Genomic DNA, 26,616 nt, shown 5'->3' with positions numbered 1-26,616 from the left:
CTTTATCTCTCTATCAGTGTCAGCTTTGGTATAATATGAAAAATAACCAAGCAAAACGATCAACTGATTGACTCATAATTCATTTATTACCTTCTTGTAATGCACAGTCACACACACACTCACATGTATACACAACGACAGACAACAGTTGTGTTCACCCCGTCAGCAAAGCCATGACTTTCACACTCCATTATGTGAGAGTATGCATCTTGTTTGTGCATGTCAGTGTGTGTGTGTGTGTGTGTGTGTGTGTGTGTGTGTGTGTGTGTGTGTGTGTGTGTGTGTGTGTGTGTGTGTGTGTGTGTGTGTGTGTGTGTGTGTGTGTGTGTGTGTGTGTGTGTGTGTGTGTGTGTGTGTGTGTGTGTGTGTGTGTGTGTGTGTGTGTGTCAGATACAGAGGGAAAGAAAAGAGTGGTTTAAAAGATGTGCATTAATTACAATGGAGGTCTTACCTTCGAAATTTGCCTTGAATCCCGCAGAGCCGATTGTATCATCTGACTGCAGGTGTAGCCACATCTGATTGGACAAGCTAACGATGAGGTCGGGGATACTGGAACCAGTAAGTCTACACACAAATACACACACAAATAGACACTGTTAATAAGCAAGCTTTAAATTGATTTATTTATGATTGGTGTACAGCATTGTTTATGCACACACATAGAATTCCTTTTGTAGCCCATATTAGGGCTGCTCAATTAATCGTATTTTAATCGTATTTTAATCGCGATTACGATTATGGCTTGCAACGATTACGAAAACAACGTAATCTAAATAAAACGATTATTCTTTTATTATTACTGTCTTTTCTTTTTTTTATATATGTATTTTTGGGGGGGGTTTTTCAGTTGAATTATACTTAAAGTTCAGGGTAATCAACTGTTAAAAACATAATGTTCACGTTTTTTCTCTCCAATAAATGGATGTTTTCAAGGTCAATGAATAATCGCATTTAATAATCGCAATTACAATTATGGCCCAAATAATCGAGATTATGATTTTTGCCATAATCGAGCAGCCCTAGCCCATATAGTTAAAAATAGAACATCAAATGATTGTAGATATTCAATATAAACACATGTTCCGGCACATTATTGTTCATTGGTATTCAATTCTTCTTCTGATTGCCACCATTAACGTGTGTCAATATTACTATATTATAAGACAGAACACATGGTGGTGCTTACACAAAGAGTACCCTCCGAGTGTCTCCTATCTTCCCTCCATCTCCCACAGTAAGTGTGTCGTATCCTCTTTCCAGGTCAAACTCTTCAAATGAAAGCTTTATCACCTGGAAAAACAAAAAGAAAGCAAGCACAGAAACAGTTATAGATACAGACAATGAGCAAAGGTGAGAATAGATCAAAGCAAAAAGGAAGACAACAAAAGAGAGAGTTCTTTATAACTGCCTGCAGGTATGGCCTCTTGCTGATTCACCCTCACAATTTCCAGCAATGTCACTGGGGACATATGAAAGCTTAGAATTGAAATGGGAATTCTGTTTGACAAACTACTTCCTGAAGATAATTGAAGATAAGGGCTGCATGTTAATAACACTAAATGAATAATAGTATTTTGTAAACAAAAAAAGATACTTTTAGAAAAGATAGGCAGGCTAATGCTCTGAGAGTAATGTTCTTCTCAATTACCTTCAGGAGTGAAACAATACTGCAGTAACATATTTTCTGTAGTACTGTATATTATATTGTTAATGTGAATTTGGAAAAATAAGGTACATTGAGAAAAAAAAAGAAAACTATGAGTAGTTGAAAGATGTTTTCCTCGTAGCAGGAGGCAACAAATGTTGGAGAAATACTGAAACACTGCTCTAAAAATGTGTGAGTAATAATAAACCAGAGAGAGAGAGAGGGAGAGACAACCGGTGTTCTTGGCTGTGACCATGCTCTAATTTAATGAAAGCTGCTTTGCCAAAGGTATACCAATTAATTTGACAGTGACGTATTGATATTTCTAAAAGAATCCATCTTTAATGCAAGAGGGCAGAGAGAAGGAACAGAACTCCAAAACAGAAAGCAGCCTTGCTTTTATTTGGAAGCATCCTCTGTTATATTCATAGTTAAACAAATCTCTTCAGGGAGCCATGTCTGCTGCACCCTGCAACACATCATTCCGCTGTTGAACTCTGAGAAAGTAGGTGTTTAATGCCTTACTTGCAGGCACGTTTGTGGCTGTAGTTGCATGCATACAGCACTGGGTCATCAATCTACTGTGCCCTCTAAAATGCCGTAATACTGGTCTTCTATTATTTGCTGCTTGTCCATTATTTATTAGCTCTTGATCATTTCCCTGACAGAATGGGAGATGGCATATTTCCGCAGTGTTCAGAAAACCTGCTGGTCTTGTTCAGGCAATCTCTGGTGTATTGAGCACTAATATGAACCATGAACATGTGATGTTGTGGATGAGAATCCATCACATGGCAAATCACACCAGAGTGAGGAAAGACCCTACCACAGGTGATACGGATGTACAAATCATTTAAACTAGGCATAAACAGCTGTGCATAGCTAAGCCTTTGGCCGTGCTTTGTCAAAATAAAATTGGATAGCAAATGTTCAAATAATGTAAAAGGATATGGAGTCCTCTAAGGAATTTACTGCAATCATGACAGGAATGGCAAAGAAGCCACTGTAACTGGAGAGATCGGTATTCACAGGTTTGAATGTATTCATAAACACACACAATCTCTAAAACAGTGCAACATGATAAACCAAAGGGCTATCATTACAATAAAAATAGCATGTTTATTTTTTTATATCAGCAACTTATGTTCAAGACGCAACTCAATAAATGTGAGGCTCATACTTGTAGAACGCTTCTTTATATCTTATTATACACTACAGTGTGAAGCCTCTGGCAATGTTTATTGTTTCTAAAATGGCTAGAAATAATGTGAGAAAAATGCAAAACAGTATTGTGAGGTAATAACTTCTGGTTAACGACAAATCACAGGGAGCATTAATATGCTATTGTTGTGCTATTAGGATGTGTTTTTGTAACAAATTATCCCTTTATCTTAAGGTTTATAGAGACCCATGGGTTTCTGTAGAAGAGTTGTAGAGATACATCATCATCACCACTGTCAAACATTTCAGATATTTCTATACTCTATAGAGCAGGGGTTTTCAAAGTTTGGGAAGGTGAGCCTCCCCTCAGAGAACATAAGAACAGCCGCGCCCCCCCTCCCAATTATTATTGCTGTTATTATTATTATTATTATTATTGTTGTCGTTGCTATAATGCAGGGGTATTCAATTGCATTTCAAAGAGGTCCAGTAAGAGAAAATGTAATTAAATGCTCTGTTTTCGCTGTCTACCTTCACCATTTGAAATTACTCCGACTGTTTCTCTCCTCTCGTCTCGTCTCTGTGTGTGTGTGTTTGAATCTATCGTGCTGATTGCACCGATTTGATTGGCTGAGTAGCGTCACCTCCTTAAAACATTAAACAATAACTTTTTTAAACCTTTTTATGCTTTAAACATATTGTATAAAACTCCCCCACTACTTGGACTATTCCTTGCACCCCTCTAGAATAAGCCCGAATAGTCTCAACCAGTGGCGGCCGGCCCATAGGGGCGCTAGGGGTGCCGCCCCACCTCTTCCCACATACAAAAAAAAATATTACAAAAATATTAAATAAAAAAATATATATTTCAAAAAAAATATTTCAAAAATATATATATTTTTTATTTTTAATGAACAAGGTAAATATCATACAATTGGTATCAGTAAAATGTATAATCTACAATAAAATCTTGTTTAAAATTGTGTTACGATGTCTAAAGTTACTGATAAGTCACATGTTTCCTGCCTGGCCTTGCCCTTGGCATTAGTTTATCATTACGGGGCGCTGCCCCCGAGCCAAACAGCAGCAACCAGCACGTAGCAAAAGTCTCAATAGTAAACTGTGCCGCCGAAACATAATTTCAGCCAATCCGCGCCGTAAAATATTTTGGTCACGAGGGCGCTCACTCGGCGCCCACGTTGCTTACGTGCGTTGACGTGAGTTGTTTTTTAGACTCGTGAGGAACTGGGGTAGTATCTATAGTAACGCAGTTTAGGGGGAGCCGTGACGTCATCTTCAATGAGCTCCCCAGAAAAACAACACAGCTGTTAGCTCTTAGCACTCAGAGCTCACAGCTCTTCATATCTGTTCGGAAACTAGACAAAAGTTAAACAAGTACAAACCAAATACTGTCTGTGTCATGGCGAATACAGTCGCTGGTCTATTTATGTCTGTATAGGCCGTTGTTGTGAGTGTGGAAGGTCGGAGCATTTACAACGTTAGTTTAGCCAAATCTCCATTAGAAAACACGCATTTTAAAAGGTTTTTTGCCTGCCGTCTGTCTGCAGACTTGTCAAAGCCTTAATTCATGGTTTTTACTATCCGGTATCAGTATGTTGTTACTTCGGCATCATTTTAAAACGTGTATTACGATTAAATCACGGGCAAATATGTTCATCTTGTTGTAGTTGTAGCCCCCTTGACAGCGATTCTCTCTAGTTTAGACTGCGGTCAAGCCAGCCTCCACTCGGGAAAACCTAGTCAAGCCAGCCCTCACGTGATATTGCGGTGTGCGAATATCCTATGCATTACGGTAGAGTAAAAAAAAAATCCTCCCTCTGTGTTTAGATGAGAATAAAACAAAAACTGTCCCGTATCAAAGACTCATTTCACTTCAGGGTGATAGCAGGACATCCCATCTAGTCACTCAGAAAAAATCAGGACATTCTGATGTAGAGTTTCAAAATAAAATACCTCTGAAGTCTCATATATGAGCTATCATCCCTGTTTTTAGATGAGAATAAAACAAAAACTGTCCGTATCATAGATCCATCTCACTCCAGGGTGATAGCAGGACACCCCATGTAGTCACTCAGAAAAAATCAGGACATTCTGATGTACAGTTTCAAAAATAAAATACCTTTGGGGACAGGGATGATAGCTCATATATGAGACTTCATCTTTTATTTTGAAACTCTACATCAGAATGTCCTGACTTTTTCTGAGTGACTACATGGGGTGTCCTGCTATCACCCTGGAGTGAGATGGATCTATGATACTGGATAGTTTTGGTTTTATTCTCATCTAAAAACAGGGATGATAGCTCATACAATAGAGATTTCAAAGGTCTTTTATTTTGAAACTCTACATCAGAATGTCCTGATTTTTTCTGAGTGACTAGATGGGATGTCCTGCTATCACCCTGAAGTGAAATGAGTCTCTGATACTGGACAGTTTTAGTTTTATTCTCATCTAAACACAGAGGGATAATTTTTTTTGACTCTACCGTAATGCATAGGATATTCGCGCACCGCAATATCACGTGAGGGCTGGCTTGACTAGGTTTTCCCGAGTGGAGGCTGGCTTGACCGCAGTTAGTTTAGCATACTCAGCCTGGTTGTTCCTGGCCCTAGAACCACGATTTTATGGGGCCATTACATCACCAGAAGTCCCAATTTAAGGGGTAATTTCTCCCAAAAAAAAAGTTTTTACTCACTATATCAACAGCCCCACCAAAAATATTTTCCACCAGCCGCCACTGGTCTCAACCATATTGCATCAGTAACGTGCACTTGTTATTATAACAAGATCGCAAGGACGCTGGTAGCGATCGGAAAATTGAGTGTTGTTCAGTTTCTGTGTTGTGGAACATGCGTGTCCGTCAAGGGCGCCGGAAGCAGGGGGGCCAGGGGGCCATTGGCCCCCCCACTTTTCAGCCCTGCCCCACATTTTCGCAGCAGCAGATGCCGCGGAAAACTGTACAAATCCCGTTTCAATAATTCCCCTCTACTCTAAAGTCGCATCTAAAACGCGATCTGATCTAGCTGTGTACATTTGGTTATTTTTGATTGTTATTCAGTCTCACTAGCTTCAGGCATGTTTGAAGCTTGTAAAGGGAAGATGACAGCTCTCACTCGCCACTCTGCTGTTCCTCAGCGCCGCTCCCCCTCCCTCCCGCTGAAATTATGAATGTAAGGTGTATAGTAATCATAGATAACACGGCAGGGTCCGTTACAGTTTGTTTTTATCTGATTTCAAATAAGCAAAGTCTTGGCTTTCAGTACATTAAACTTGTTTCGGCAAATTCAGATGATAAATAGGCCTACAACTTTGAAGCTTGTAACGGCATAATTACAAGCGGAGAACGGAGTAATTTAACGTCACTGCAGGCATAACAACAGCCGGTGTTTCTCGTGAGTCTTTTCCCCGGGAAACAAACACAATACACACAAACGCAAAAATACACAAACACACACGTATATACACGCGGCGCAGAACACTGTACAAATCCCGTTTCAATCATTCCCCTCTACTCTAAAGTCGCATCTAAAACGCGATCTGATCTAGCTGTGTATATTTTGTTATTTTGTATTGTTATATATATTCAATCTCATTAGCTACACGCATTTTTTAAGCTTGTAAAGGGAAGACCACAGCTCGCCTCTCACTGGCCACTCTGCTCTTCCGCAGCGCCGCTCCCCCTCCCTCCCGCTGAAATTATGAATGTAAGGCATAGTAATCATAGATAACACGGCAGGGTCCGTTACAGTTCGTTTTCATCTGATTTCAAATAAACAAAGTCTTGGCTTTCAGAATATTAAACTTGTTTCGGCAAATGCAGATGATAAATACAGGTTTGAAGTTTGTAATGGCATAATTACAAGCGGAGAACTGAGTAATTTAACGTCACAACAGGCATAACAACAGCCGGTGTTTCCCGTGAGTGCAGTAATCCAAACGAAAATATCTTCCCTCCGTAGTATTTTTGATCATTTGCTCCGCTAATAATCAATCAGATCGATGGATTCCAGAGAAGAGAAACACTTTAAAGGCCTTTTTCTCAAAACGATGACTCTGTAACAGTCATTATATAATGTGACATATTTTGCTTAATATTTGGAGTACAAAAACAATCCTGATATCATTAGAAAGCTAGGAATCAAAATGTGTCTTCGGGTCAATGCGAACGATTTCGATGGAGCAGGTCACTTTGCATTAGGTAAAATAAAGCAGGCAGACATAACAGGAAGAATATGTACATTTTAACCCAATCAAATAGGACATTGTCACACCATTCAAATGTATCCATGTAAATTACAACCAATAAAAAAGCTTAGATTTGTTTATTTGTTACGTTGTTTACTTTATTTGTTACGTTGTTCTGCTGTGTGTGTCAGCCGTTAACCTAGAGATATAAAGAATATATACACTTGCAAACATGTCAGAAGAACCAGCGCAGAAGAAAACTAAATACGGTCAATCTAAACTTAAATTTAACAACTGGAAGGTCACATCCCTGACTACCACATCTCCGGAGGCTGGACCTTCTTCAAACAGCGAAGCCAGATGAACCCAAAAGCAGCAGCTCTAGTCTGCGGCCGCAGAAACTGTCAAAACCGCCGCCGACCCCACCGCCGCCGTTGTTGAACCGAAACAGGCTGGTTCCAACTGCATGGAGGTTTGCTGTCGGGACATTGAGGCGGTTAAAGCTGTACAGCTAACTATCAGAAAAAAGGAGACCGCTAGTAGATTATTTGGGCAAAGAGAAGGTACTTCAACGCAGAATGGTACAAAAACAGAGTGGTTAATTCTTTGCAAAACCACTAAACGATAGTGATAAATTGCGATGTTAACAACCTCATGATAACCTCATTTTTTTTTACTTAGGATCATACCTGTGTTTAGTCTAGAAAAAGGTGAATGTGTGCATTTTATTATAAAATTGTGTATATTTACAGACTGTTGCAAACACTAAGAAGCTTATAAACATCAGGTTTAAAACTAAGAGCTTTACAAAAAAGTAACACAATTAAAGATGTTTGGAGTTTTATTTGAGTTATTCATTTACATTTTTTGTCAAAGAGATGCTGATTTGAAACCGTTGTAGCCGTTACGGCATTTCCTGTTTCTGCCGGAGAGAGGGGAGTTTGTCCCAAAGCTTGCCGCTGTATTTACTCCCTCCATCTGACAGGAGGGAGCCTCATGTGTCACTCCACGGAGTTCACTCCGTCACGGAGGGGGAGTGTCTAGGGCGTAGTTTGGGATTGGGCCATACACACGCACTTTTTTTGGCCCCCCCAATTCTAAAATGAATGTTCAATTCACTACCCTGGAAGTTCATACAGTTGTTAAAGTTGGAACAGCCTGTGGACAGCCGTTCTTCCTTGCATGTCAGTCGCCGACACCTTCTTACAGAGGACAGGCACATCTAGCTGCAGCACGACCCGTATATTTCCGCACGCCGTGTTCTCAAGACATATTTTTTTTAACATTTTCAACATGGTGGATAAATCCTTATATGCTCCCGGTAACACACTGAACGTCAACTTTGCCTCCTCATTACACTCACCCCTACCTAGTGGGAACAATGAGTCTGCGTCTTTGATGCATAGAGGAATAAACGCAGATCATACTCTGAATGCAGCCTTTACCGGTACTTGCTTTTGATCAAAGTCAATGCGGAAAACCTGCACTCACACAGCTAGGTGGAGGGGAAGGGAATGAGCACTTTTACAGCCTTTTTGGCGAGGTGGGGGAACTCGGTCTCCACAGACAGCCACAAGTGGGCAAGTGTCACTTTACTCGTCTTTTTCTCTTTCTTTTGTGTCTCACGCTGCGCCTCCCCTGAAGCTCTCTGGCGCCCCCCAGGGGAGGCGCGCCTCACACTTTGAAAACCGCTGCTATAGAGTATATTTAATTCATCACCAGTTGTGCCTCTAGTTTAACCTGTTGAGCCCCACGGACATGCGGGCGGGGGCAAAAATGCAACATCTGCAAGAAACAGCGTCTGAGGGCTTCTTAAAATGTAACAAACTATGAATGTGTATATCCACTTAATGGGAAGAAACTCAGCTAACTGACGATACGAACCATTTTCACCGAAAAAAAACACAAGTCTCACAAGAAGTGTCTAAATGAGCACTGAGCGAAAAAATGCTAACGCACTTAGCACACGGTAGAATACTTTATTACTTATCGGATCTGCACAAACAAGATATCAGACAATTAAAGCTGAGATTCCACAGATTCTAGAGCAGGGGTATTGAACTAAAATTCAATGAGGTCCAGTTAGAGAACATCTGCAAAGGTCCGGTACATCAAAATGTCTAACTTGCTTTATGAATTAGTGTGATATTGAACTAGCTGTAGCTTTATCAACGTCTGCATGTAATCAACAACTGACTGCCAATCAAATAAAGTACAATTCATAAACAACAATATTTATTGTCAATTAACATTGAAGTATACAGTAAATACTGTGCATATGTGTAATGTTCCTCTCTGGCTGCATTTACAAATAAAATAGAGAAAATAAATAAAATAGCTTTTGAAAATATGTGCATCTTAAAAGTGCTTGATTTTAGATAAATAAAATAAAGTGTAGCAGCAGCTTGAGTTTCCCTTTTTCTTTGTTAACCGTTTCACATCATGACTTAACTGTTTCAGACGATTATAGAACAATATCAGTCTTTACACATCATACCAATTGAATAGTTTTAAAGTTTCTCTTTCTTTCCCTCTTATATTGCATTCCCTCACTCACTTTGTTTTAATTCAGTGCGAGAATTGAGTTCGAGCTTGTCCTGCCAGGAGTTTAAATCTGGGCTGAAATGGTGTCAGGGCCATTCTCAGGTTTGTAGGTGCTCATTGGGTTAGCCTCGGTTAGCCTGCGCTGGAACGATATTTATTTTTTGTGACCTCAGTTCTGACTTGAGAGGGAATGTTTGGTCAAACACTTTGTGTTTTGTCTCATAGTGGCGTTTTGGCACTTTTAGTGAGCGCCACGGTCTCTGAACAAATGAGACACACTGGTTCTGTGCTCCCAGTGGGCAGGATGAACATGAATGAGTCCACTCAGGGTTAAAAGCTCTGTTCTCACTGTCCACTTTTCTCTTCTTGGAGAGCGCCATGTGTAATTATTTGTCTCTCCCTGTCTGCCGCTAACACGCCTGTTCACTCTCCTCTCCGCTTCTTTCTGCCGCGCTCTCATCTCTTCTTCTGTGTTTCTCTCCCTGTATCGCTCACTCGTCTCTTTCGTACCCCTGATTTCAAAAAATCCCCTATTAATGTATTGATTATAGGTCCGGGTCCGTATAGGTCGGCGTCTGGGTCCGGATCCGGACCGCGGTCCGCCTGTTGCCGACCTATGTTCTAGAGGTATTAGTATCATCACTGTGCGATCAAAACTCCGGGCAGCAAAGGCAAACCCAGGCAACACACCACCTAGCTTTACGGAGCCAAAACGGCAAATATGTCTTACCTTTGCTGTTTTTCTGATCAAAAGTTGTATTCAATGGCATTAAAACGAAAAAACCGCTGCTGAAGGTTAATCCAATGTGTCTGTGTCACTTTGAAATTATTACTGATAATCCATCATCGTATTTATGGCAATAAGCCTACATTTTATGAAACATAAAAATGAAACAAAGAAAAGTAAAGATAAGGTGTTGTTGTTGCAAGCCATGTTTGTTTGTTTGTTTGTTTGTGTGTCAGTTGATGTAAAAAGTGTACAGCAGTTGCAACCTGTGTTCATAAAGAAATAGATCAGTCCGGTTTCACTGTGTGTTTAAGCGCAGTTTGTTTGTGTTTTGTGCCGAAATGTTTCCATCTCTATGCATAAGTTTGTATAGTGTGTGTCTAGACAGTGAAGGCAGATAGTGGCAGCAGACTTAAGGGAAGGAACTGAAGCGTTATCACACTAAGGTCATTAGCAAGAAGCTCAGTGCTGTTCAATAGATCCAAACGGGCCCATTTAGAAAGACATTAGGAGCAGCCTGCAACCCCAAACTACATTCAATTAGCTTCTTCATTTCCTAAAGCAAGAAATAAACTACAGACGAAGGAAGAAAGTAAGCAGATACAACTGAAAGAAAAAGGAAAGAATAATCTAGTCTTAACATATCTTCAAATGCAACAAAGAGTGTAAACTTTGTTTATTGCTCCTAATTGACAAATATGCAAATTAAAATATACCTCTACTCCTAAAATTAAGTACATAAATAAATACAAATACAGCAATGAAGGAGTTAATACAAAAGGCAGCCAACTCAAATGATGCTTAGTAAAAGAACAATTTCCATTTACTGGTGAAAACTGCAGTATGCCAAAACTGGAATAAGCACATTTTTTTAAACAATATAAAATAGAGAGAGACAAAGATATAAGTGATTAGATTGAAGAAACTTTCTTAATTCAGAGAAGATTAATTAACCAATACTGTTATCCTCCAATTACATTTGGACTAAAGGTTCTCGTAAATCTAGCTCCGCCTCTACAGTACATACTCCTCATAAAGGGTGCTAATTAGTACAGAATTTGCCAGATGCCCCTCGCAGTGTGTACTCAATGTTTCCTAACCTTATACAAAATAAGATATGGTAAATGTTAAAAGGACTGCCTTTATATAGCGCTTATATTTGGGACCCCTCAAAGCACTTTTACATATACACGTCAGCATAGGGCTGCTCGATTATGGCAAAAATCATAATCTCGATTATTTGGGTCAATAATTGATATCACGAATATTAAAAACGATTATCCATTTACTTTGAAAACATCAATTTATAGGAGAAAAATAAATGTGAACAGTATGTTTTTAACAGTTGATTACCCTGAACTTTAAGTAGAATTTAACTGAAAAACCAATAAAAAAAAAAGTAATAATAAAAAGATTATCGTTTTATTTCGATTACGTTGTTTTCGTAATCGTTGCAAGCCATAATCGTAATAACGATTAAAATACGAATAATTGAGCAGCCCTACGTCACCCATTCACACACATTCATAGAGAGGCTGCCATTCAAAGTGCAGCCTGCTCAGAGAGAATAACATTCACACACTATTGGTCATGCCATCGGGAGCAATTTAGCATTAACTATCTAGCCCAAGGACACATCGACATGTTGACTGCAGGGGCTGGGGGTTGAACCATTGTACTACTGATTGGAGAACAACCATCTACCTCTTGAGCTATTTCTTTGTATAAATGTGTTTAATTTCATGGTATTATTGAGTTCCTGCAGTATTTATAGGTATTTCGGGAGAGAGGTTTCTCATGTTCAATCCAAATGTGGACAGTACAGGAAAAAGCAGTGGATCTGTCTAAAGGTGGATGCTCTTTGAAGGGATAAGTGAAGCATTATCACTTTAAAGTCATTACCAAGCTGCTAAGCAGCTAAGAGCAGCTCAATAGGCCATTTAAACATTGTTAAGAGCACTGTGCAATCCAAACCTACAGTGAAATACTTTCTGTCTGTCAGCCAGTTAAGTTGTAGTGGCCTGATTTGTAGGGTCTCTCCAGGGCATGATCACAGCCGGAGAAAAACTGATAGTAATCTCGCTCCCACTCTGATCTTTAATTCACAACAGATCTGTTAACAAGTCAAGTTAACAATCTGAGACAGATTCTGCTTTACGTTGTATGCCTGATGATCTTGCCCTCAGTGTTGTTAGCTTACATCAAAATATTGCAGGAGAACACACACTTCTAATTGGGTGGACTTGTTTTTGAATATCCTTGTTGATCCAAGGCTTCAGCAGAGCTGAGTCACTGCAAAGCAGAAACAGTAGGGAGACATTATCGCACAAAAACAAAACCATAAATGTATCCATCCATCCGTCAATCTAAATCAAGATCAAGCTTTTTATATCATAATGAAAGAACAATATTTGTCCAGACAAGCAGGAAACAGTTCATTGTTGTGCTGAAAGGCACTTCAGCAGGTCAGAAGCTTCTCTGCATTGTTATTTACACCTGGGACCTCAGAGGGCAGCTTCCCCACCATACTAACAATGCTGTCGTGCTGCTATAGGTTCCCCTTAAAAATAAGATTTGATTTGGACCCTTTTAAAATGGCAACAGTGGCTGCACTTCTAATGAATTACATTCAGTCAGCCATTTCAACCACAAACTAAGCTGAGGTGACCCCTGCCAAGGGTAGTGCTTGTGGGTAAAGGATTCATTTCAATCTCTGTGGCAGTGACACCCGCATGCCTGTTAATAAAGGATTCAGAAAACTACAGAAACATAACTCGAACAGTCAGTATTTTCTCTCCGGATTGGATTAACCTCACAACTGACCCACTCTAAATGTAACAACAAATAAAAAACAACATTTTTCTTTGAAACATTCGAGGTATTTCCTTGGTAAAGATTTGGAAGACAAGACAACTTGCCATCGTTGTACATTATTTTCCAACAAAATAAAACTTTCACAAATTGCCTCACTTGAAACAGAAGCAGGGATGGAGTATAGTAAATCCCCACACAGGCATAAACCTTTGAGCATGATAGAAGTTGAATCAAAATGAACAAGAAAATATTTTGAAGCCAGACTGCACATCTTTAGAAGTAGGTTACGCTAACTGACATTAGAGGTAACTTATTTAAACATTAAAGAACCTGTAACTCATACGACGTGACATCAGTAAACCACACACCACTGATGGTTATAGACTTGGATGATACAACACTGAGGATGCTAGACTGACACGGGAGGAACAACCACATTCTTCATCTTCATGTTTCATTCTATTTGTCACTTCCTGTCCACATTGATAGTGTCACACTTATGACCACACCTTATGATACCACTATTTCAGTGACATTTAGGGTCCTAACTTGGATGTGTTTAGGGAAGACAAGCTCGATTCAGCTGCAGGCCCAATGGAATTCAGGCTATAGCAAGTTTATTTTACAATTGTATTGTACCACTAAAGCTTAGATGCATTTCTACCACCCTGGGTCTAAAATAAAGTGTCAAGAAAAAGTGCACTGAGATGACGCCTTGGCACACGCAGTACAGAGAGGGAACAGCTGTCCTGAAAGCAGTGTACAAGAATTCCCCTGCTGAGATTCTGCAGCTATGTGAGGTCATTGGTGAGCTGCCACAGTTTCAGTTTGGGGACTTTTTTCCAATAGATTACTTTAAGCCTTTTACCAAATAGACAAGTATAGGATCACCTGAAATCCTGCTTGAGGACAACACCTGCAGCTCACCCTTAATGCCTGGGAAAGGGATTTTCAAAAGAGTCAATGGGTAAATAAAACACACTGCCTGTACTAAAGGATTTATCAAGTACTCTAATTATTATTATTATACATTTTTGTAATCCTACATTTATTTTCTTAGTATCATTTATTCGATAATCTAATCTGAATTTTAGAGGAACCTTTTTTGCTCATTGCAGCTGAAGAGTGTCTTAAATCTTCTTTACAGTGCACTGCATCTCGCAACAACAGTTTATTTAACAATGGCTACAGACCGAGCAGGGGCAGAGCGAGGGACACACACAGGATGCTGCATACAAGCCTCTGTTTATTCATTTCGATCAGCGGTGTTAACGACACCAGCACAAAGAGGTGACTGCTGCAGCTCAATATGCATAGAGGTCCACGTCCACAACATTAGCTAGCTTGGCTATAGGGTCAAGTCATTCACTGACTGACTTATTTCTTATTTTACTAATTGTCATGTGGATGGTTCCCATGGTCTACCGCCACGCTCTCATTATTGTAGCGTACATTTGCTGCACTCTGCATAAAGGCTTTAAGCATTGATTCTCGTTTTATTTTTTTTCCAAGATATTGCGGACCAGGATCCGTCCCAGTAAAGACTGACCTGCGGGCAGAGAGCAACATATACAGATGGCCGGCAATCACAAAGATAAAATAGATATACAACTATCCAATGACAGTATACCTGATATGCGTGTCTTTGTTCTGGGTAAGGAAAAAGAAGAATGACTGAACTCCTTCAAATGTAGCTCAAATCTCCTCTCAAGTGGTTTTTGTTTTTTTACTATCATGCCTCTTGACTTTATATGTCAATGTTTTTGAGCTTTGTTGCTTTGTACCGTTATATGCTTTGACAAGTGAGTTTCCGTGTGGGACAAATAAAGTACCAGTCAATTTAATAATAGTCTGGCTGGGATGCCGGCCTGCTGGCTGTACCCTCAGAGTACCCAGATGTGCCATGTTTATGCAGCAATCCTGCCCCGAGGTGACCTCTGCTTTAAGTGCTAAGGAAGTAAACGGCGGCTGCCTGGTGAAATAACTCCCTAGTCGAGGGAGCTACGGCACCTTTGAGTGCTGTTGACCTGTTCGCTGGACAGTTTAGGAAAATTAACTGCAAACTAGGTTTGAGCAGCAGCTGTGTGACAGCCCTCTTGAAACTGCGTTATAATCAATAAAGTGATTCGGGCAGAAAACTACCTAACATCAGCAGTCTGTGGGTTGAGAAATGTACTTTGGGAATTCAGGATTTAAGCAGATGCCTTACTGAGTAATACTTCACATTCCAGCTCCAAAATAAATGTAATTCACATGGTGACATTGGGACATGCATGCATCAAATGGAAAGCCTGGTGAGGTAGAAAGGTGCAAGGTTCAGGGATGAGAGCCAAAGAGAGAGTGAATTATGGCCATTCAGCCTGCCAAATTACAGAATAGCAAAAAGCCTTGAATTGAGATAATGTCCTAATTAGGCAGCTCCTGGCGAATGTTTTTCCATTACCACAGACACTGATGGTTATTTACTCTGCACTTTACTGATGCATTTGCTCAGTATATGAGATCAACATCCTCACCCAGCTATGTATGTTGTACAATGGGCAGTGATTCAGACTGTAGACAGTATCTAATTGTAGCAACAATGGATTCCTACCACTACAGTACATCCAAATATTCAGTGTTAAAGTACATATTAAAAAGGTAGTTGTTAGTCTTAAGCTACAGTAACACTTAGAGAGGACACATCAAGCAGTAAAGAGTCATATAATATTGAAACTTCTGTTGTGTGGCTTAGTGCTTTATTTTGGTCTGTAACAACAACACTGTGCTCCCTAACAAAACTGCTGAATCTCCAAGAGAGGCAACAGAACTAAAAATAGGGCCAAACAGGAGACAACACTAAGGTAATCACACAGGGTTTAAATAACCCCCCACTCAACTCAACTTATTTGGAAAATAACAATAAATACAACTTTTTGTAGTTCGCAGATCAACCTTCCTTGTTCAACTTTACCTACAGATCATGAAGAAGTGTATTTAAAGCTGTATTAACTGTATTGCTAAAAATGTTAAATAAGATCAATTTAAAGGTCGGATCAAAAACAGCAAAAATTATAAAGGAGTAATAGCTTTCATGTTTTTTTCTGGTTTTTAGCTGATACTAAACCCAAGCTGAAAAACTTGACCTTCTTTTTGGTTATGATAATGAGGTCAATATTGAGTATTGTGTCTGGATCCTGTAACAGCTTGCATGGTTTTGCAGTCATGTTGTAAAATGAGGCTGGACCTCAGCATATTGTGGTTAAGGACTTTATCGGTCTTTATTGGCAACACTTTCTGTATCGAGTCAAATTTAACAGAACTTGATAGAATGTCACCGAATGTGTCCTGCTAACAATGAAGTGATGATGATGATCCATGCATGAAAATGACCCAACATCCAATACCATAATATCACCCGCACACACACACACTCTAATATGTATTCATTAGGAAAAAGACAGCGATGATTAGAGGCCTAATGGGTATGTGTGATGATGCGTTTAAGGGTGTATGTGTGAGAGCAGTCAGGCATGGTTCAGACTTGAACAAAATAATGATATGTTTCATACTGATTAATCAAATGATTGACATTCACAAAAACATTGCTAAGTCCTTTTTTCTGCTCAACAACCAAGTTTTTCCTTTCTACTACCTGAAAGTTGACAGTTTACCCGACAACAGATTTTTCACAAGCTCTGGCAGTTAGCAATTAAGCTGGCAGACAGAAAACACACGGTCAATATTCATAAAACCACACACAACTAGGTGCCTGTTCACTAAAGTACACACATGACAACACAGGCACACACACATAGAAGCATTCAAAGCACATCCACAGCATTTGAAGACAGGCTGTCAGACCATTACAAACTGTATTGATTGTGCTGCTTTTATTCAGAACTTAACAGAATGACAACAGACGAGCAAGCAGCCAGCACTTATTGAAACTTGTGCAGGTAAGCTACACAAAGACTAAACAAAAAGGCATTCACACTTCGATAAAAACATTTGTCTCTGTCTCAATTTTGTACAGCATGTTATTGATGAAAGAAGTCATCTGGAATAAGAGTCAGTCAGAGGCAAGGGAGAGAAGGAGGACAGGAGACAATGGGTCTGAGATTCTAAGAAAAAAAGAAAGGTCTAAAGAAATCAGTTATTCATTTTTATTCACTCATTTGAAATATCTTCTTCTATCTCCCTGCGTTGCTCTGCACTTTTTCTCTAACTGACCAGAAAAGGCCATAACAAAATAACTATGAAGAAAGATCCATTTTAAGTGGAAATATGTATTTTACTAAAGGAAGACATGCTTATTAGAGGTTGAATAAAAACAAGTTAAGGCCCTTTAAAACAGATGCTTGTCCAAATAAAGAGATGAGATCATAAAGATGGAAATGCTGATTAAGTATTTAAAAACAATTCCTACACATTAAAGGTAGGGTAGGTAAGAATGGAGAAGCCAGCTCGAGTGCGCTAGAATTTTAATGTACACAACCGAAAAAAATCTGCCCCTTCCTTCAGACTTCCTTACAGATCCCCTCCTCCAACACACACGAACGCACACATGACCAATGAGGGCACGAGATAAGTTTGTGCACGAGATGGAAGGCTGACAGGCAGGTAGGCCATCCAATTATCTAAGTGAATTACCTACCTTACCTTTGAGGACATTCCTAGACAGTAGATGACGCTTATTTGAGAAAACATCTCAGTTTAGGTTTATTTTTTATTTATTTTTTAGAAACTTTCTATTTTGATCTTTTAAGAAATTTGATTTGGACAAAATCCATGTCAAGTGAAAAGTTGAAATATGTAGAAAATAATATAACAATAACCAATATTAAGAAATAAACAATGGAATTGGTCAAATCTACAAACATTGGAAAGAAGTACTAAACTATTTTTTGATTTCTTTGTATTTATTCAAATCATAATTACAAAGGTTTAAAGGTAATGTAAAAAATCCATACTGTTTTGTTGTTCACTGATCTACTGTGAACATTTTAAATGTTGTAGTATATAAGTGGTAATAAGAAATAATATCAAAATTCTTGGTTGCTTTCTTCTCAATAAAGAGTGCAGGCTGACATGTCAAGGTGCATTCACTGCATTTGGCATCCTTTAAAGTGCTACTTGGTTTAAAGAGCATTATCACTGGCAACAAGGTATGTCAATGTCAAAACTCTTCAAGTAACCTTAAGCATTTACCTAAAAAAACATAAACAATGTACATTTGTGTGGACTTTCAAAGCTGTTTCTTACATTTGAAACCTCTGAACCGTAAAGTGGTGGAATAAGAAGGATTACACCTTATACATTCATTTGTTGTCAAAGGAGAATATCAGTAAAGCTATACAATTGTTCAACACATGAGTATATAGTGCATGCATTGTAAAATGGATTGGGCATTTTATTCAATGTGCCATTAATTTAGATTATAATCCATTATTTCCTATTCCACTCTACTCCAGTCTAGTCTCTAACAGTCTCTATCCTCTTGTTTGCCTCTGTCCTTGTCTCTCCCTCTGTGGATGTAGATAGTGACATTCTGCAAATGCCAGCAGCTGTAGTAGCTGATAATCTGTCATTATAGCACATTCTTAAAGTGCTCTAAAACCTCAAGCATTTTAAATACACACACACACACACACACACACACACACACACACACACACACACACACACACACACACACACACACACACACACACACACACACACACACACACACACACACACACACACACACACACACACACACACACACACACACACACACACACACACACACACACACACACACACACACACACACACACACACACACACACACACAAAATGCATTCCATCTGTCATAAGCTATAGGCTAGGCTATGTGAATCTATTATACTCTATTGTATTATATTTTTCTTAAACCCCTTGTAACACACACACACACACACACTCATCCAGCACTACCACTAATAATATATTGCAAAGTGGTCATGATGGCAAAAAAGGCTACACGTCTAATGTCACTTCCAAATGGTTTTTAAAGATGCAGACAAGTAATTTCCAGCAATTATGTGTTATGGAAAAAGTCTCAAATCTCCACCTAAAGTGCAGAGACATGAGACTCATGGTTAAATAAATCTAATCTACACTCTGTTGAAACTTGGTCACAGCTGCATGTTGCCATGTCTCTCTATCAAGGTCAGAGAGACAAAGAAGAGAGCACAAAAGCCCATCTCTTCATCCTACTCAGTCAGAGGCTCTGAGGTGAGTATACTCCATTTCCATCCATCTTTAGAGAAAACCTCAATGCCACATGTCAAGTACCTGCTTGGACATTCACGCTTGTTCCCTTTGCTCTCTTCCTGGTGCTCACTTGTTCATAGTGAAGGGGCTATCTGAACATTCAGCCCAATTTTCCCCCTCTACTTTTCCACTCTCTTTTTCTCTGTGGTTTTCAGCTAGCTCAGTGCCATCTTGCTCTACTTATGCTTTGCACTTTCTCTACTTTGAGCTTCTTCAAACTTAACATTTTAGGCAAATCAAATTGAAAAGAGGAAAGAAGATGATATAAGGAGAAAGTAGATGAGTGGAGAGCAGAGCAGAGGGAGAGAGGTGAAGTAAAGTAGAGAATAAAGGATGGAGATGTGAGGCAAGCAGAAGTAAAGACCAGAGAGCAGGAAGTGGACAAGAGGAGAAGAAGTTCAGACAGTGTATGTGATGACACATGAAGACTAAACATAATACCTTGAGCTAAACTGCAGACAGAGACATTTGAGTTATGTACCTCAGGTATATGAATCATTTATATCTTTAAGACAACTACTCAACAACAAAGTTCACTGCATAAAATTGGGGAGATGGGGTGATCATGAGCTCAGCAATGGAAACAGAATTTAGAAAAAAATGCAGGAAAACAAAAAGGAAACCTTAAACAATAAACCACGTCTTACAGCATGGCCTGTGCCCTGTACACGAAGCATGATTTTCCGTTAGCGAGGTAACTTCAGGGTTAACTCTGGGTTTCCGGTCCTACGACGCTGGTTCACTTCTTACCGAGGTAGATCTCCATGGTAACTTATGCTGAACACCACAGGTTTGGTGTTCAGCATAAATTTGGTTCCAGGTAAGAGATCAACTCAGTGAAAGCACCGCCTGCTGACCAATCAGAGCTCAGTGTGCGGAGTTTAAAGCTATCAAGTCATATTGGAAATACAGTTTAAACTGCCGTTGCATGAAAGAGGTCCGGCAAAAATCACCGACTGTGTGAACGTGAAAATGAATAGAATATCACCTCCCATGTTCAGAGCAATCTGACTATTAGCGTTAAGAAAGCTTACTTAAATATCTGCCACAACATAAGTAACAGGGTCAAAGTAATGTAGCGATCTGCATTTATTGTTCAAGTGTTCTGTTAACTGTTTGTGTCAGGCTTCTGTGAGGAGAGCAGGTAGGGGCGGGGTTGGGGAGCAGAGGGTTTGGTGTGTGTGTGTCTGTGTGGGCGCGTGCAGGTGAGTGAGAGGTTGGCGCGAGAGGAGAGAGAGTGAGAAAGGACGGATGAGAGCCGTTGGTTGTTAATAAACCTGTTTAACTTGAGAACGCTTCACTCGTCATTCCGACACGTCCGGGTGGACGTTACATTGGTGTCAGAAGTAAAAAAAAACAACAAAAAAAACAGAGTTTTATCCGCTAATCGCCGGTAGCCGCAGCTAGCACTGACTCGGCTAACGTTAGCTCTGCTTCATCGGCCGGTAAATAATGGAAGCACAGATGAACCGGACCGGAGCTCGTCCGAAAGTCAAGGAGGAGATGGATGGCTTATGGCGTGACTCAGAAGACAATTTATGGCGTGAATTAAATGCTGCTGCCGGTTTCGACTCGGCCGGCGGGAAGCGGCACGTCGGCGCAGGGACCTCCCCCGGGAGTGGCGCGGCGCCGGTTGTAAACAATGATGGCGGCGCCCGGCTCCAAGTTAAAACACCGAAATACAACGGTAAAGCCGACTGGGAAGCCTTCCATGCCCAATTTGAACTGTTATCACGGGCTGTGGGCTGGTCTGAGGACAATAAGGCGCTCCAGCTGGCCCTGTGTATTACAGATGAAGCTTTATCCTGTTTGCTACTGCTCAGCCCGGCTGAAAGAACTGACTATGGGGCCTTGGTTGGGGCTCTGAAGCGGCGGTTTGGACAATGCAGCCAGCCTGGGGTGCTGCGTTCGGAGCTGTCAAGCAGACAGAGACAGCCGGGTGAGCCGCTCCGCATATTGGCTAATGACATTGAAACCCTGGCGAGAAGGGCATACAGCCACATGTCCCCTGAGGTGCAGAGCGAGCTGGCTAGGGACCAGTTTATCCGGGCCATAACCCCCAGGGAGCTGCGCGTCCAGACACAACTGGCACATCCCCGCTCTCTGCAGGAAGCACTGGAGCTGGCGTTGGAGAGAGAAGTTGTAGGAGGGGCGGCAGAGAGCACGCACACGGGAGGCGGCCCGGTTGTGAGAACGGTGAGACAGGAGGAGCCAGGACAAGAGAAACCAGCATGGGCGGCTGAGTTGACTGAGCTAATCCGTGCTATGGCACTGCAATCGCCGCAGGGCAGCAACCGTCCTCGTCGGGGTCCTCTGGTGTGTTGGGGGTGCGGCCAGGTCGGCCATATTAGCACAAGGTGCCCCATGAATGCTGATATTCAGGGAAACGCCCCCGGGTCTGTGTAAATGGGACGTCACAGACCCCCGCCGTTGGGTCCCATCCTGCCTGGTCTCCAGTGGACAGAGCCCAGCTGCACGGAGGGGGGAGCGGGGCTCCGCTTCCCCCAGAAGCAAACGACATCGCAGAGTCTGTGAGGGTGGTGGGCTGGACTCACGCGGGGGATTTCTGCCATGTCCCCGTCACCCTGGCAGGGGCCCCATGGACGGCCCTTGTTGACACCGGCTCCACAGCGACACTGATGAGACCGGACGTGGTCCCAGCGGGGACACGGTTGACACCCACTCTGGTGAAACTGCGAACAGTAACCGGTGAGCTAGCCCCTATGCTTGGGAGAGGGGTGGTGGTTATACAGGTGGGGGGGCTGTCAGTGTCTGTTAAGGTGTGGGTTGCGGCAGTACAGGACTCCTGCATATTAGGACTTGACTTTCTGCGGGTTGCACGCTGTGTGCTAGACCTGGGGAGGAACACGCTGGCCTTTCCAGGGGGTCCCACAGTTGAAATGGTGCACCCCACACTTGCCACGACACCACACCCACCTACATCAAGAGTGACTGAAACACTTCCCCCACCCCAAACCCCCCCCCCTGCAGCCATGCCCCCTGTCATCAATGCTAACCCCAGCCCCAACCCCACACCCCGTACTCCAGTTGATGTACGGCCCCCGGCCCCGGAACAACAACCTGCAGCTCTAAAGGGGGACAGACGGGCGGCAGTGAAGGAGGTGTGGAAACGCAGCTGTGATGACTTAAAACCCGAGCAGCGGGAGGAACTGTGGCAAGTGCTGTGGGAGTTTAAGGACATTTTTGCTCTGACAGAAGAGGAAGTTGGCCTGACACACCTGGTGCAGCACGATATCGACACGGGCGACGCACGGCCCGTCAAGACACGCCCCCGCCGCCTTCCCCTGGCCCATCAGACAGCAGCAGACAGCGCTATTGATGAGATGCTGTCAGCTGGCATTATTGAGCCCTCTGACAGCCCCTGGGCCTCGGGGGTTGTGATGGTCAATAAGAAGAAGAGTTCAAAGATGAGGTTTTGTGTGGACTACAGACCGCTGAACAGTGTGACCAAGAAAGACTCATACCCGCTGCCCCGCATAGATGAGTGTTTGGACTTGGTGTCTGGCTCATCCTGGTTCTCCTCTTTAGACCTGCGCAGCGGGTATTGGCAAGTTCCCCTCAGCCCAGAAGCCAGACCAAAGACAGCTTTTTGCACTGGGAGGGGGCTGTGGCAGTTTCGAGTCCTCTCCTTCGGCCTGTGCAACGCTCCGGCCACGTTTGAGCGGCTGATGGAAAGGGTGCTCGCTGACGTTCCCCGACAGGAGTGCCTGGTCTACCTGGACGATATCCTGGTCCATGGTAGCTCCTTCCAGGCGGCTTTAGGAGCCCTGCGGCGGGTTCTACAGAGGATAGCAGCAGCGGGGTTGAAGCTCCACCCCGACAAGTGCTGTTTCTTGAGGAGAGAGTTGGAGTTCCTGGGGCACCGAGTCGGAGGAGAGGGCATCAGCACGCTGGAGGAGAAGGTGCGGGCAGTAAAGGACTGGCCAGCCCCCATCAATCTGCGGGAGCTGAAGAGCTTCATTGGGTTAGCGTCGTACTACAGGCGGTTCGTGCGTGGCTTCTCTTGCATAGCTGCACCCCTGTTCCGCCTGCAACAGAAAGACTGTGATTTTGCTTGGACTCCAGAGTGTGAGCTGGCCTTCAGCTCTTTAAAGAAGGCCTTGACGGAGTCTCCCATCCTCACTCCCCCAGACCTCAGCCTACCGTTCGTCCTGGATACGGACGCCAGTGACGTCGGGATGGGGGCGGTGTTGAGCCAGGTGGGGCCTGGGGGGGAAAAAGTGGTGGCGTATTTCAGCAAAACCTTCAACAAAGCTGAACGGCGCTATTGTGTGACACGCAGAGAGTTGCTGGCAATTGTGAGAGCAATCAGCCATTTCAGGTACTACCTGTGTGGCCTGTCCTTCACAGTGAGGACTGACCACGCAGCCCTCCAGTGGCTGATGTCCTTCAAGGATCCCGAGGGACAGATTGCACGCTGGCTAGAAGGACTGGCGCCGTACGTCTTCACAGTGGAGCACAGGGCGGGGGTTCGCCATACCAACGCTGACGCCCTGTCCCGGCGCCCCTGTGCTCCCAGCGGCTGTCGGTACTGTGAAAAGAGAGAGGACCAAGAAAAGGAGCTCTGTGCAGAGGAGGAGCGAGACCACAGGCATAAACCAGCCGAGCCGGTCTGCAGAGGTGCACGGATCATCGACTCACCCGAATGGAGAGCGCGGCAGGAAGAGGATGCTGACCTACAGCCAGTGCTGAGGTGGGTGGAGTCAGGACAAAAGCCACTGTGGAATGAAGTTGCTGGGTGCTCGCTTGCCACCAAAGGACTGGTTGCAAAGTTTGAGGCTCTCCGGACGAAGGATGGAGTGCTGCAGAGAGCCTGGAAAGAGCCTGCAACGGGGGAGGAGAGGTGGCAGGTGGTGGTCCCCAGGGCGCTGAGGGAAGAAGTGCTTAAGGCCTCCCATGGAACTACTGGGGCAGGACACTTTGGGGTCTCCAAAACCTTGCGTCGACTCCGCCAAAGCTGTTACTGGGGCCAGCTCAGGAGAGATGTTGAGGACTTCTGCCGCCGCTGCGACCTTTGTACGGCGTACAAAGGTCCCACTGATCAGTCACGTGCCCAGCTTCAGCAGCTAGCGGTGGGGGCCCCGATGGAGAGGGTGGCGGTGGACATAATGGGCCCATTCCCGTGCACAGAGAAGGGGAACCGTTACGTCCTGGCCGCCATGGACTATTTTACAAAATGGCCAGAGGCGTATGCTATACCAGACCAGGAGGCGGTGACCGTTGCAGGTGCCCTGGTGGAGGGCATGTTTGCCAGATTTGGAGCGGCCGAGGTCATTCACAGTGACCAAGGAAGAAACTTTGAGTCGAGGGTGTTCGCCGCTATGTGTGACCGGCTGGGCATGCAAAAGACGCGGACTACTCCTCTGCACCCGCAGAGTGACGGACTGGTCGAACGGTTCAATAGGACTCTGGGAAAACAACTCGCTATCCTCACCGCGGAGCATCAGCGTGATTGGGACATGCACCTCCCTCTTGTTCTTTGGGCCTACAGATCGGCTGTGCAGGAGTCCACCTCATGCACACCGGCCCTGCTCATGCTGGGGCGAGAGCTGCGGACACCAGCAGAAATGGCTTTTGGCCGACCCCCCGACACACCAGCGGTTCCTCCGGGACCGGAATATGCCAGGAGGCTCCAGGATAGAATGGAGTCAGCACATGCCTTTGCCCGCGATCAGCTGCAGAAGGCGGGCATGAGACAGAAAAGAAACTATGACACGAGGGCTAGAGGGGGGGACTTCAAGGCCGGGGACCTGGTGTGGGTGTATAGTCCAAGAAGAAAGAAGGGCCGGTGCCCTAAGTTGGACTGTCACTGGGTGGGCCCTTGTGAGGTGCTGGAAAAGCTGGGAGAGGTGGTCTATAGGGTCCAGCTGCCGCCTAGAGGGAGACGGGTGGCCCTCCACAGGGACCGGCTGGCCCCATACAGAGGCGATGCACATCCGCGGCCTAGACCCCCAGCATCGTCTAGGAGAAACCAGACAGTCACTTCCCCCGATTCACTGACTGTGTCCCCTGCTGACCCCCCACATTCACCCCCACCCCCAAACTCACCCCCTGTTCCGGGACAGGATGTTCCAAGCCGGCAAGCGCAGCCGCCTGTGTTCACTCCAAGGCGGCCTCAGAGACCAAGAAGAGCCCCGGGCCACCTCAGAGACTTTTTATGCATTCCCTCGGGGCGAGGGACTTAGTAAGGGGGGGGCAATGTAGCGATCTGCATTTATTGTTCAAGTGTTCTGTTAACTGTTTGTCTCAGGCTTCTGTGAGGAGAGCAGGTAGGGGCGGGGTTGGGGAGCAGAGGGTTTGGTGTGTGTGTGTCTGTGTGGGCGCGTGCAGGTGAGTGAGAGGTTGGCGCGAGAGGAGAGAGAGTGAGAAAGGACGGATGAGAGCCGTTGGTTGTTAATAAACCTGTTTAACTTGAGAACGCTTCACTCGTCATTCCGACACGTCCGGGTGGACGTTACAGTAACATTACGTACAGTAATGTACAGTCCGTGACACTGAGTGCAGACATCGATGTGTCCCATTATCATTGAGGACTACGTAATCTCCGTCCACATCTCCACGTGCAGTGCTGCATAAACATGGCTGAGTCAGCGATAACTTTCGAGGGGTGGAGGTATGCCCATTATTTTGAGTTCGTCCGAAGAATAGACAGGAATACGACGGTGAGGTGCAAACTGTGTCCAGGCCAGAAGCTGTTATCCACTGCTGCAGTGACGTGCACAGGTACGGGCTAATGTTGCCTGGGCAACGGCCTTTTTGGCTGACCTGCCCCTCTGGAGAGAGCGAGAGTTTGTTTTTCTTTGTTCTGTTGTGGCCGAATCAACATGATAAGCCCACAATTAGTGTTGTAGCGTCTCGCTGCGGGAAACACACCTTGTCAGTGCTGTCATCTGCCAGTGCGGTAAGACCACCTCAGTGTCGGATTTTGGAAACTTGATTGTGAGTTGTCTCATGGTAGTTAGGGTATAAGGGACAAACCAGGGGACTTTACTTCCTCTTGATACCGTCGGTTATTTACAAAAAAACACCTAAATATAGCCTACTTGCTGTTATTGTGCTTCTGTCTTTCCATCTGTAAACTCCCTCAACGGGGCCGCTCGCTCTCTTTTCTTGATTGCCCTCTCACGGGTGAACAGTTCAATGTCCCGCTTCATTGTAGGATTTCTGCCATGTCTCTACCACATTAGTTTGACCATCTCTGTTACTAAGTTATGGAATA

The 26,616-nt window shown here is 43.5% G+C and overlaps 1 protein-coding gene across 8 annotated transcripts in view; it reads right to left on the bottom strand.

Moving 5' to 3' along the window:
* The window catches only part of LOC307028392 (CUB and sushi domain-containing protein 1), a 424,819-nt gene that overhangs the window by 148,530 nt on the left and 249,673 nt on the right, over positions 1-26,616 (bottom strand). For all 8 annotated transcript variants that reach the window (XR_013804983.1, XM_079663374.1, XM_079663368.1 and 5 more), the window contains 2 exons: positions 1,187-1,290; positions 452-564 (listed from right to left, as the gene is read on the bottom strand). Coding sequence is in view for 7 of the 8 variants with exons in the window: in XM_079663374.1 (XP_079519500.1) it covers positions 452-564; positions 1,187-1,290 (217 nt within the window). In the remaining variant the exon portion in view is untranslated. The remainder of the gene's footprint in view (positions 1-451; positions 565-1,186; positions 1,291-26,616) is intronic.

Source organism: Notothenia rossii, assembly GCF_949606895.1.
Source record: "Notothenia rossii genome assembly, chromosome: 2".
Taxonomy (NCBI): Eukaryota; Metazoa; Chordata; class Actinopteri; order Perciformes; family Nototheniidae; genus Notothenia; species Notothenia rossii.
Note: the sequence above shows the minus strand (reverse complement) of the source record. Positions and strands in the feature narration are given on the sequence as shown.